This window comes from Microcaecilia unicolor, chromosome 13, assembly GCF_901765095.1.
Source record: "Microcaecilia unicolor chromosome 13, aMicUni1.1, whole genome shotgun sequence".
Classification (NCBI taxonomy): Eukaryota; Metazoa; Chordata; class Amphibia; order Gymnophiona; family Siphonopidae; genus Microcaecilia; species Microcaecilia unicolor.
In genome coordinates, this window is record NC_044043.1 from 16,223,610 (window position 1) to 16,237,567 (window position 13,958).

Sequence of the window (13,958 nt, forward strand, 5' to 3'; positions counted from 1 at the left end):
TTAACCCTAATATATTACCACTTTAAAGTCCAGAGTCCTCTCTCGCTGTAGCTTCATTCTCCACTCCTGCCAGGACTTGCCTCTGCCTGTCCCTTAGTCACTTCCAGCATTTTCACCATTTCCATAGCGGCAGCCACTGTTTCAAAGGCCTTCCACCTTCCTTCGTGTTTAATTTTCAAAGTCGCAGGGTATATCAGCATAAAGTTTTCTTTTGCTTCATGCAGGCGACGACAGATTGGGGTAAATTGTTTCCTTCGCTCCTGCAGCGATGCGGAATAGACCTGAAAGATGCGGATCAGGTGCCCCTCAAATTTAATGTCGTTTCTTTTCAGGCGATAGCCCCGTAGAATCTCCGTTTTATGTATATAATTATGCAGTTTCAGAATCACTACTCTGAGAGAAGAACGGCCATCTTGTTTCTTGCCCACGCGGTGTATTCTCTCTATGCATAAGGGCCCCGCATGGTCTGAGGTAGCGAATTCTTCTTTCAGCCATCTTGTCACCACTGTTTCCAGCACCGAGTCACTCACCAATTCCGGGAACCCTACCAAACGCAGGTTTGCCCGTCTTGATCTATTTTCGAGGTCATCTAGCTTGGCAGTAACCTCATTTAACTTCTCTGTATATTGTTTAAATTGTTGTGGCACCGGCGATAAGGAATCCTCCAACTCCGATACCCTGCGCTCCAGTTCGCCGGTACGCTGCGTGGTCTCAGTCAGTAAGGATTCAAAACTCGTGAATTGAGTGGTGAGTTTCGCCAACTTTGCCTCCAACGTTTTTTCCATAACCTCCGTGAGTTGTACTAATTGCTCTGGGGAAAATTTCTGTTCTAGCGGTTCTGTGCGCTGTTCCGTGGCGTGCTCGGCACCCTTTACTTTTTCTTTCTCCTTTTTGGTGGTTTTCCCCACCATCTTTTTCGCGGGTGTTTCTATAAATTTGTCCATTTATGCTGCAAGTCTCTGATTCCGGGCGCTGGAGTCTCGGCTATTAGTATTTTTTAAGTTTTCAGGTACGGAATGCTGCTGGGCCTCGGAGAGCAGAGCAGGCACGTCTTGCTCTCTCTACAGTATCACGTGACTCCACCTCACTTTTTAACCATGCAGGCTGTTGTTTGGTCTTCTGTCCTCCTTTTTTAATACGCGGAATATATTTGGCCTGGGCTTCCTGATGATGTTTTTGAACAGCATCCATGAGCTTGATGTGAATTTTTGACCCTCGCAGTCGCTCCTCTAAGTTTATTTATTTATTTATTTTTTTCCCCCCCTCCGTTCTTCTCATTTTATCATAGTCTCCTTTTTTAAAGTTAAATGCTAATGTATTTGATTTCCTATGTATACTTCAAAGCTAATATCAAATCCGATCATATTATGATTACTGTTATCAAGCAACCCCAGCACCATTACCTCCCGTACCAGATCGTGCGCTCCACTAAGGACTAGGTCTAGAATTTTTCCTTCTCTTGTCGGCTCCTGTAGCAGCTGCTCCATAAAGCTGTCCTTGATTTCATCAAGGAATTTTACCTCCCTAGCGTGCCCCGATGTTACATTTATCCAGTCAATATCGGGGTAATTGAAATCATCCATTATTATTGTGTTGCCCAGTTTGTTTGCGTCCCTAATTTCCTTTAACATTTCTGCATCCGTCTGTTTATCCTGGCCAGGTGGACAGTAGTACACTCCTATCACTATCCTTTTCTCATTTACACATGGAATTTCAATCTACAGTGATTCCAAGAAGTGTTTTGTTTCCTGCAATTACATAAACGGACATTCCAGAAAAGATTAGTTAGGTACCAGCAGATGGTTCGGGCACATTCAACCACTCTTGTACCTCGGCAGGAGAATCGAGGTCCAACAACCCTCAGAATAAACTTTCAGTAATGCCGAGTAAATCAACGTGAAGCACATTTTCTTCTCACTCAGGGCTGTGTAGACTGGAGAAAAAGCCCTACGCCGCTCGATAAGAGCCTCTGAATAGTCTTGGAAAATACGTATAAGATGATCCTCATAGCGCACAGCTTCTCTTTAATTTATAGCTGCGAAGCAGGTGGGAATAATCGTGAAATTTTGCAATCACCACTCTGGGTCTCACCTCACCATCTCGCCTCCGACCAATGTGATGAGCATGCTGTAGGCAGAGTGGGCGTGCCTCATGCACAGCGGGAAATTTAAGAGATATCCAGTCTTCACGTTCTTGCTGTATGCTTGACTCTGGGATAGATTCTGGAAACCCAAGGAAGTGCAGGTTCTCCCTATGAGACCTATTCTTCAAGTCGTCCAACTTGGCGGTCTGCTCTGTGAGTTGCTTCTGCAAGGGGCATGAATCTGCATCATGCTGACCACCATCTTCGAAGTCCGAGACCTGTCACTGTAGTTCTCAGTTCTCCAGGAGACTCCCAATATCAACTGGTGTACACCAGTTAACTGATCAGACAGCTGAGCAAATCTCGGGTTCAAGGCCTTAACCACTTCCTCAGTAAGCTCTGCGAGGGTGATGGTGCCACGGCCATCTTATCCTCCAATGTCTTACCTTGTTGCACTCCTTTCGTAAAGGTTTCGCTAACACTGGAGTAGCAGATTTCTTTACAAAGTTGTCCATAGAATGAGCTTTGTCTCTGATGCAAGTTTTAAGCCAGAAAGTTGGGCGGGGAACAGTTAAATCCTTTGGGTTAATTGGGGCCCTGAAGCAGCCATATAAATGCACTCCCTGTGCTTCTCACCGCATCACGTGACTCCTCTACCCTTTATTTAATCAAATTTAGTACATACCCATTTGTATGAGGATGCTTTAGGTGAGTTAGAGTAATGTCAGTCTTATGAGACAAAAATTGGTGATAAATGCAAACCATAAAAACAAAATAATCAGAACACGATGACACAAACTCTACAGCAAGGCTTCCAAAAAGTCTTAACTAGCTTCCTAAAATACAGCTAACATGGTGAAAAGACAGACCCAAGTGACAGGTTGCTCTGGATATGAGAGATGAAACAAAAGCACATTTGCTGGTACACACCAGCTGGACAGTTTAAGGGATGGCTCCTCTAGACAAGCATCCTGTGATAAGTGAAGTGAACATTAAGGAGTGTGAAATGCATGCCAGTATTGAACGTGAGGCAGTCTTAAATATGACACAATCCAGTTTAGATTAGTATGAACTAGGACCATTATTACCCCAACCACAACCAACAATATGAACAACATTCTGAATTAACTGAAGACAAATATGTTTATATGGTCACTGAATCAAAAGGTAACTTCAGAAGTCAGTTCTTCTAGTAATTAATGAAGAGACTGCTTTGATAAAATCCATTTTAGGCAGGAAAGCATGAAGTTAAGATTGTGAACCTGGTTTTTCACTGGTAAAGCTACCCCTTTAAAATCACATGTGAATTAGGTCTGGGATGATCCTGGAAATTATAGACCTGTGAGCATTACATCGGAGCCAGACAAAATGTTTGAAGCTATATTAAAAAAAAAAAATTACAGGTCATTTAACTCAGGGGTGGGTAACTATAAACCTCGAGGGCCACAACCCAGTCAGGTTTCAAGATTTCCACAATGACTATGCTTAAGATCTATTTGCATAAAATGGAAGTAGTACATGCAAATCAATTACATGCATATTCATTCTGGAAATTTTAAAAATCAAACTGGGTTGTGGCCCTCGGACTGTGGTTGCCCAACCCTGATATAGGTACAGCTTTAATGAGTGTGAGGAAGCATGGAGTCAGATTTTTTTTTTTTTTTGAAGGTGTAAACAAGTAAGTGGGTAATGGCTAGCTGGTTAGTACTGTATCTGTCATAGCAACATAGTAGACGAGGGCAGATAAAGATCTGTACCCGTCAAATGCCTTCTGATTCCTTAGGATATTAGTCATTTTACTATGGAGATGGCATGAGCAGGAGCAAGTGGAGATTGCTACGGCCCCCTTGCATCACTAGACCACCGGGGCAGTATGGTAGGCCTGGAGGGGAGTGGGTCTTGGGGGGGGGGGAAGGGGGAGTGTAAGTGAGAGCTTTGATTCAGGGAGGAGTGGCGGAGGAGAAGAGAGAGGGAAAGGGAGGAATGCCAGACACCATGGGGGAGGAAGGGAAGGGAAAAAATGGTGGAATATAAACCCTCAGTTTTATATTTGAGTTAACATTTCTTCCCCCACCTTTTTTTTTTTAATAAGGAGAAAAATTTTAGCTTTATATTTGGATAGGTTTATATTCGAGTATATATGGTAATTAAGTTGTGGAATCTTGCTGGTGGATGTGATCAACCAACATAGTGGGATTCAAAAGAGGATTGGACAGATTTCTGGAAGAAATCTCCATAAAAATTATGGGTCAGAGGGGTGGGGTGGGTTGGGGTTCTGAGTGACAAGAGTGATATGGAAGCGGGATTTAATACACAAAAATTTATTAAAAAGGTTGAAGTTCTGAACTGGTTATTCTGAATAAGTATTTTACCACAGTAAGAAGTTTTCTTTTGGTATAGCATGAGACTCTTACTAATCTTTGTATTATTTACGTGCTATACTTCTGGAGACTTATGTTCTGCACAATTGACATGTAATATGATACTCATGTTGTAATATGTTTCAGATTCTGTGTACGAATAATTAATAAAGACTTCATGGAAATTAAAAAAAAAAAATTATGGGTCAGGTAGATGTTTTTGGCCCTAGAAATAACTATTTGAATTAGATGTACTTTTGGGATCTGCTGGATACTTGTGACCTAGAGCCACTGTCAGGATATGGAACTTGATGGATGACTCAGCATGGCTTTTCTTATGTTCTTTCTGTATGCTGATATCTGGAGTGACCACCTCCTGTAACTGTATTTTTAAAAAAATCTTTTATTCAACATTTCAATACAAACCATATTTCAGTTATCAGACATAGACTGTTATGTAGCATAGCAACTTATAACTGTGTGTGTTAACCTAGAATACTATTTCATATACTGTTGAACTGTCAAAATCTGATTTCTTTGTGTTTAGGAGAACAGCTGTTTCATACTGAGTTCTTATCTTCCCAAGCAAAACAAAGTCCAAGAAGAAGAGAACATAAGTGGTACAGGATGAATCAGGAAAGGAGACAGAAGGATGAGTGCCACATGCTGTAATACCTTTTCTACTGTAAGGTATTACGTGCCTATTATCTGGACTCTGGAGAAAGAGCATGGCAGTCTGTTAGCTTTAAGCCAAGCCCTTGCAGATAAAGGAGTGAAGTTTTAAAGCTGGTATAAATGGTAATGATACAGCAGCCAATTACCAGCTTGTGTGAATCCCTATAAGAGTTTCTTGCATATTAGTTGGTAATTTAGCCCAAACTTATGTGTGTGTTTCTCTTGCCTAGATATTTCCCTTCTTGGAATGAATTTCAGCAGTTATTTTCATTTTTGCAAGAGCTCTCTTCTGAGAGCTTTGAGATGTTCTTTCTTCAACCTTCCCTAGTGAAAACTATATCAGAACTTTATAAGGGCCTCTTATCTTGGTAAGAGTGGCTTCATTTGCTTGCCTTTTATGGCAAAAAGGTTCAGCTATATAGTAGCAAGAAATATGAATACATACTCCTTTAATATAATGTCTAAAGCTTTACTTTTGTATTAAGTGTATTTTTTATCCACGGGTGGCATGTCTGACAGCTCATCTGGGTGCTGATTAGATGTAGCTATTGCACCAACGTTTCACAAGTTGTAGTAAAATACGGATCAAGACTTGTAGTTATAAGGTTAAAAACTGGTCTTCATTTATAAATGCTCTGTATACTTAGAGTAAGTAGATGAAATTGTTTTTCTAATAAAATTGCAGTCTACTGATTTGTATGGCTTCTGAAAATATTTGAGTGCTTAATTTGATATTTTTATGCATTTTAAAGAGCTTGGAGCATGTTACAATCAGTGTAAAACAAAAGAACAATTTCAAGATGATGATGAACTACAATATCCAAACCCACCCCACAACTCTACAAAAAAAATAAAAAAGCCATAAACAGTTTCTGGCTGTCCTGATGCTTGCCAAATAATCTTTTTCCCATTTGCCCTGAATTTTTTTCTGGCTAAGGGAGTTACATATTTATTTATTGGGATTTATTAACTGCCTTTATGAAGAAATTCACCCAAGGTGGTGTTCAGCAGGTACAGTTTAACATAAAACTTACAATTTTAAAAGCATAACAATAGTAAAATAATCAAAAATAAACATAAATACAATAAATGAGGTAAAGTTGAAAACAGTAAATTGAAACCTAATAATAGAACTACCATGAAACAATATAAAAAATATGCACATTTAACAGCACTGGATTTCAAATACCAGAGATACAATACAATGTTAGCATAATACTAATGCTAAACCTAATAAGCATGTATTAGAACATTCAATTAACATAGATATGATGCTAAAGAGTTTCTACAATACAGCTTACTATATAGCTGAGGGACCAAGAGCAGATATTTATTTATTTGTTTATTGCATTTGTATCCCACAGTTTCCCACCTTTTTGCAGGCTCAATGTGGCTTACAATACATCATAAATGGTGAAGCTATAATAGAAAGATAGACATTTAGATTACAGAAGAATCATGGTAACATGAAAATGGTATAACAGGGTTGATATTGTGTATCTGGATTTTCAAAAGGCGTTTGACAAGGTACCTCATGAAAGGCTACAGAGGAAATTGGAGGGTCATGGGATAGGAGGAAATGTCCTATTGTGGATTAAAAACTGGTTGAAGGATAGGAAACAGAGAGTGGGGTTAAATGGGCAGTATTCACAATGGAGAAGGGTAGTTAGTGGGGTTCCTCAGGGGTCCGTGCTAGGACCGCTGCTTTTTAATATATTTATAAATGATTTAGAGATGGGAGTAACTAGCGAGGTAATTAAATTTGCTGATGACACAAAGTTATTCAAAGTCGTTAAATCGCGACAGGATTGTGAAAAATTACAAGAGGACCATACGAGACTGGGAGACTGGGCGGCTAAATGGCAGATGATGTTTAATGTGAGCAAGTGCAAGGTGATGCATGTGGGAAAAAAGAACCCGAATTATAGCTACGTCATGCAAGGTTCCACGTTAGGAGTTACGGACCAAGAAAGGGATCTGGGTGTCGTCGTCGGTAACACACTGAAACCTTCTGCTCAGTGTGCTGCTGCGGCTAAGAAAGCGAATAGAATGTTGGGTATTATTAGGAAAGGTATGGAAAACAGGTGTGAGGATGTTATAATGCCGTTGTATCGCTCCATGGTGCGACCGCACCTTGAGTATTGTGTTCAATTCTGGTCGCCGCATCTCAAGAAAGATTCAGTAGAACTGGAAAAGGTGCAGCGAAGGGCGACTAAAATGATAGCGGGGATGGGACGACTTCCCTATGAAGAAAGACTAAGGAGGCTAGGGCTATACAGCTTGGAGAAGAGACGGCTGAGGGGAGACATGATAGAGGTATATAAAATAATGAGTGGAGTGGAACAGGTGGATGTGAAGCTTCTGTTCACGCTTTCCAAAAATACTAGGACTAGGGGGCATGCGATGAAACTACAGTGTAGTAAATTTAAAACAAATCAGAGAAAATTTTTCTTCACCCAACGTGTAATTAAACTCTGGAATTCGTTGCCGGAGAAAGTGGTGAAGGCGGTTAGCTTAGCAGAGTTTAAAAAGGGGTTGGACGGATTCCTAAAGGACAAGTCCATAAACCGCTACTAAACGGACTTGGAAAAATCCAAAATTCCAGGAATAACATGTATAGAATGTTTGTACGTTTGGGAAGCTTGCCAGGTGCCCTTGGCCTGGATTGGCTGCTGTCGTGGACAGGATGCTGGGCTCGATGGACCCTTGGTCTTTTCCCAGTATGGCATTACTTATGTACTTATGTAGTATAACAAGCAGATATTATAAGGTAGTTCTGGATATCTGTGGAGGAGTAGTGTATGTTTACATTTGTTGATCTTTGTGGTATGCTTTTCTAAAGAGATGGGTCTTCAGTAGTTTTTGAAAGTTGGTTAGTTCGTAAGTCGTTCTTAGGTTGCGCAGCAGTGCGTTCCATAGCTGTATACTCAAGTAGGTGAAATTCGACCCATGCATTAATTTGTATTTTAGGCCTTTGCAAGATGCATGCTACAGAGTCGGGATAATTTGATGCTTGCTTAAAATCAAGGCAAGTTCTTATAATGTGGGTTGTGTGCCAATGCAGGGTGAATAGCAGAATTTGAGGAGCTAATGTTAGGACATGTACTTAATAATTTCCTTATCCTTCCAGACTTGTCCAGACGCATGGGCTTGCCTTTTCCTGACAACAGATGGAGACTGAGAGCTCCTAAACTAATGACATCTTTCAAGTAATCTGTGCAGCCTCTCACTAGTCGGTGTTATTTAGTCTCCAGAGAGGGTAGGTGAGGCATCCTGTGCAGTTTGTGGCTGGTCTGGTAAGCCGGGTCTGGAAGTAGTTGAATTTGGCAATTGGTTTCTCTCCACTGATTATTTAAAAAAATAAGAGTGAGTGAGACAGGACCATGTAGACCAGGGGGTGCTGTATCTGGTTGGGCCAGGTTGCTCCCGCTTCCGTTGAAATTCCTTAGGGAGTTTCTGGCTGCCTGTACCTTGTTTGTCGTCCTCCCCTACTTCTGGGAAGGGCCCCTTGAAAGCCCTCCCGGGAACAAGCCCTAGCCAGTAAACACTAAAAATGGAGAGAGAAAGTCTTGGCCTGGACAGCCAAGGCAGCATTCTGTTGCTGGAGGAACTGTAGGCCTTGATAGGGAGGCAAGGTGTGATTGGTCTTGGAGCCTGCAGAGTGCAGTGTAAGGGTCAACTGGTTGGCCAGTGCTATATAATCTGTGACAGCTGCTGCTCAGGCACTTCAGTGGCCAGTGCCATATGTGTTCAATGGTGCATGCTAACATAGTTCTTGTGGCAGGCAGCAAAAAACTGCAAACAATGGAAGCAGGCCACGGCTTGGTGAGGGGAATAAATCCCAATTCAGAAGAAGGCCCCAGTTTTTGCACAAAACCATTTTAGGTACTGCAGGTGAGGAAGCAGTTAATGATAGCCTCTGGTGATGAGCCAGGTAGAGGTTAAATGAAGGGCTGCAGTAGGCAGAGAGATGGTAAAGAGCCACTTTACAGCTCAGGGGCACACAGTTTAGGGGTTTTGCCCTCAATTTGTGTTGTTCATGTGCAAAGCCTTTTGTCTTAAAATGAGTCTGGTGGCTGAAGGTCTGTGAGGGGACAGCAAATATGTGATCCTCCAAGGGATGAGCCATCGGGCCAAGAAGCCTAGAATCTCCATGGAAGAGGCTTTGGTGAAGAGGGAATTATGGATTCCATTTTAGCCTTGACGGGGATCATCCTGGTACCCCGGTAGAGGAGGAAGAATGGCTAGAGGAGTATGAAGTGCCTCCAGGGGAGGGAACCACAGTGGTTAGGATTTTTCATAGAGACAAGTGGAGGAGTAGCCTAATGGTTAGTGCAGTGGCCTGAGAACCAGGGGAACTGAGTCCAGTTCCCACTGTAGCTCCTTTGGTCTCTGGGCAAGTTTCGTAACCCTCTATTGCCCCAGGTACAAAATAAGTACCTATATATAAAATGTATCCCACTTTGATTGTAACCACAGAAAGTCATCTTTCCCTTTGATAGCCTAGGTGATAAGCTGGTCGTCTGCAGGAAGTTGCTACGCTATATGAAGAAGACAGTGTCTGATCACCTGTTTGTGGTGATCCATCTTGGGAGGGTCAGATGGCATCCGTTTCTAGGCAGATGGCATCCAAGGCATCCGTTTCTAGGCAGATGGCGGAATTCCTGTGGGGATCCCTTCCAGGTCTGTGGACTGACTCAGGTCCACAGAGATCCCATGGGGATGGACCCAGGTCTTAATAATCTGTAGACCCCAGTAGGTTTCCATTATTATATGATCCAAGTGGCCTATATTTTTGTTGGGGGGAAGGAGGGAATCGAGAGGGGGATGGGAGGGTTACTGCTGTTGTACTGTAGGCTCGGAAGGCTATAAGAGTACAGGCCTTCGGATGCCACTGTGTGGTTGTGATGATATTTGGATGGGGGAGAAGCAGGAATTTTATATTGACTCTGTTATGTAATACTACAGAAATGATGATTACAGTGTTGCTATATTTAATGGTTGTTTACTTTCAATACAAACTGTTTAAACATAAAATGGCTGCTGAGATGTCCTGTGGCGGCCTCACAAGACTTCTGCAGAAATCTTGCGAGGCCACCGCTGGAAGTCTTGGCAGCCATTTTAAAGACGCGGTGTGGAGCAAGAGGGTCAGTGACAGTGGGCAGGAAATAGTGGGGATCTTTCCTGCCCCAATAAAGCCACTAGACCACCAGGGTGGCTTGAGGTATGTGTTAGGAGGACACCCAGGCTGGTCTGGAGTCATATGTGGGAGGGAGGGAGGGAACTGCAAGAAAGCAAAGTTAATATCTGTTTCCTCTTCCTCGCGCAGCCATCATTGCTATACACTCAAAACAAAGCAAGCAAACCTATGAGCTGCTGCATACACATTGCCATTCTTTATTGTTGGTGGCATTTTTATTTAATCTTCGCTTATATTTTCAAACATGCTGGAAGTATAATAACAGAATAACTTTTCACAGGTAGAATAGTAATTTGTTATAAATCGTAATCAGTGTGTAATTTGGAGGGGCTGGTTAAATGGACACACTAGCACTGTTATATTCGTACAGAGATTTTTTTTTCTCTCCTGATAAAGGGCCACTAAAACAGATGTGTTAGGAGAATCAGGTGCTTTAATACTCGAGAGTTTCTATTTATTTACTTATTTATGACATATCCCACATTAAACATGAATTAGGTTGAAACCTGGGAGCATTTAAAATCTTTTTTTTTTTTTTTCTTGTGCCTACATCAAAAGAAAACAAAATGGCATGTGGGAACTTGCTCCTTTTGTTTTGTGGATTGCAGTGGTATATTATAAAAATGCACCTGCCTTTTTTGTTTAAATGCCCAGTTGGGTATATATGCTAATCTCAACTTTGTTAAATGTTTCAGACATATCCATCTACTTGCTGCCTTGATATAACTGAATTCTATTATTCTGTCTCACTGTATTTTTAAACGTAAGCTACATTGAACCCAAGTTTGCTTGGGATAACGTGTGATATAAATGTTACCCTTATATCTAATCATTTTGCTATTGTTTTCAATAGCTTTTGCTATTGTTTTGGGTGAACAAGTGTGGTGGCAATCTTCACCTACTGGCTTCAGCCCATATAACGGACTAGATAGGCTCACTGTCTCCTGTTTTATCTAACCTCCTTGGTAAAAAGGGTGGAAGGAATGTGAGTGCAGGGAAGAGGGAAAAAAGATTGGTTAGGGGGACATACATGGAGGAGTGGGGAAGGGAAAAGGAGAAATAGAGCACATGGGATAGAAGGGGATGGAGAGGAGAGGGGAACATCTAATTTTGTATTTAGCAGAGTATGGAAGATTTTACTAGTATTTTCACTACTTATAGAATCTGGCTTTCTTGAGAGGGAGCAAGGTGACTGCGGCACGGCAAGAGCAGGGCGGGCTGGAGACTGGGATGGAGGAGATTACTTGAGGCAGAGATGGGTTAGATTTCTGTCCCTGTGCAACTCTCTAGGGCGCACTTGATTTGGACTCCGGCAACCTGGGTGGAAGCATGGGGGGGGGGGGGGGGGGGGGGTCTCCCTGGAAGAGCGTTGCCAGGCGGCAATAGGTCCATTCCTTTTATGAAGCATTACAAGCTAGATGTACTGGCCAGAGCTCACTCGGACTTTGGCAGAGCTGATATTTGAATTTCAGTGCTGTTAAATGTGTGTTTTTGATACTGTTTCATGATAGCCCTATTGGATTTCAATTTACTGTTTTCAGTTTTAACTCATTTGTTGTACTTATATTTGGTTGTTTTACTATTGTTCTGTTAACAAAATTGTAACTTTAATGTTAAACTGTACCTGCTGTACATCGCCTTGGGTGAATCTCTTCATAAAGGAGATTAATAAATCCTAATAAAAATATTTGGGTTGGGGGGGTTTGTCTTGTCTGCTTGGGTACATCCCAGTTGTCCAGGACGGTATGGACCTGTATGACAAGGAGATTTCCTTTACTTTTAGTTGGGCTGTACCATCCAGGGACCTGCCCTCAGAAGACTAAGACCCCCGAGGCTCTTGTGGTGCATTCAGTAAAAGAAATAAAAATATAAAGAGGATGAATCAAATTTGTAAATGCAGGATCGTGAGTGCCACGGATTTGGTGATGATGCCCACTTTATAGTCATTGCAGCTATAGTATTTGGGTATGCGTTATAGGACCTTTTAGTTTTTTTTGGCAGTTGCATACTGGTTTTCCACTGAGCACCAGCCCTTATACCAGTGAGATCACTTGAAGAGATTTAGTTTTAGGAGGGGATAACAACCAGTCGTCCAGGATGATACAGCCTGTCTAATTTTTGCTTGTGCTTTATTATTTTGCTCAGCAAAGTGCTCAGGCTAATCGGAAGCCAGGTCATGACAAAATAGCCTCTTTATAAAATATCTGTTTCTGTAAAAAGTTTTTTAACTTATGAGGACAGACTTAAGGCCAGTGTGCTTAAGCCAAAAATCAAGACACCTGATTTTATCCCATCTGTAAAAGACCACAGGACATAGTATCTGCAGAGGATTTTAATTTTGGTAGATGTTGGCAAGAGCCATTGAGTTAAGAGCCAACAAATGCTCTTAGAAAATGACCACATCTCATTCCCAGCCGTATGGCTAAGAGATCACATACATTAATAAACATGTTCTTACCACATTGAATAAAAGTCTTAAATTACTAGTAGTCTGCTCTGGATCTTGACGGTAAATACTGAAGGTGTCCTGCCCCCATTTCCATATGTTGATGTTATTTCAAGTTGTGTTGTCATATTTCTTGTAATACTTAGTTTTGCTGTTACTGGCCTCTTATTTTGGCACATGATCCCTGCTCCCACTGTGTGTTGGCTTGCTCTCTGGCCTCAGTCACACAGGGTAATCAGTCCCCACTCCTATTGCGTACTAGAAGATCTCCTCCATTTTTTATGCCTTAACCCTTCAACCAGCCTGTTATTTATTTGCTGCCGGTCCCTGAGTGTGTATTGTCATTCACCAGTGTGTCACAACACACACCAGCCAGCTTAGTGGCTGATCTCTAACCCATCCAGTCTGAGGGCACGGAATTGAAGAACAGACTCCTTTCTGCAAAGGCAGTGGCTCCAGTTCAACAACTTCAATTGTGTTTTATTGTTTGAAATCTGCATTAAAGTATAATTAAATCTAGATTCTTGAGTCTTCTTGTAGTAGTGTTAAAATACTGGTTTAATTCCTCGCCAGTCGTTGTGCTGGCACCTTTGTGAAGGCAAGGCAGAAGGAATAGGAAATGGTTCTCTGTAAATAGTGTATTCTACCAACACATAGGCTTGGTAAAGTATATAAGATATAGATCACTTCAGTGCACTCACTCAAAGGACCACTAGAAACTCAGCTTGTTTTCATCCTAGTGGTCAAATGCAGTATGAAAAAAGTACCAGCTTCAGTTTTTAGACATTTTAGGCAATTTTGATGCTTTTATTACAAAACTTTCACATAACTTGTAGAGCTTTAAAAAATAGGCAGGGTTTTAGTCATAGTCAACAATGTAAGGCTTTGACATACTTAGGCTAAACAGGATCCTGATTCCCCATAATTTAGGACTGTGCTCTGATCTCTGGAGGAGAGACCTTCCCTCCCCTACCATTCTCTGGTTTATTAACTATTCCTCTCAGAATTTGTCTCAACCTCTTGTAAACCAGCTCTGTTATATGCCAGGATTATGTCCTTTGACAATTTTTGCAGCTTGAATTGACTAATATATTTTTTCCTTTTATATACAGAACATTTGTATTTGGCCATGCATCTCTTAAGAAGCTAAAGGTTTAGTCGCGAGCCTCATTCTGTGACCATGGTGAGTAGAAA

General features: G+C 41.5%; 1 protein-coding gene across 3 annotated transcripts in view; it reads left to right on the forward strand.

The window, feature by feature from the left end:
• TAF1D (TATA-box binding protein associated factor, RNA polymerase I subunit D) overlaps nt 1–13,958 on the forward strand; it is an 89,675-nt gene that overhangs the window by 68,325 nt on the left and 7,392 nt on the right. For 2 of the 3 annotated variants that reach the window (XR_003939920.1, XR_003939921.1), the window contains exons 6-7: nt 4,991–5,133; nt 13,877–13,947. Coding sequence is in view for 1 of the 3 variants with exons in the window: in XM_030186117.1 (XP_030041977.1) it covers nt 4,991–5,074 (84 nt within the window). In the remaining 2 variants the exon portion in view is untranslated. Of the gene's footprint in view, nt 1–4,990; nt 5,797–13,876; nt 13,948–13,958 lie in introns of those variants that run through there. The other variant, XM_030186117.1, reaches the window with a different exon arrangement.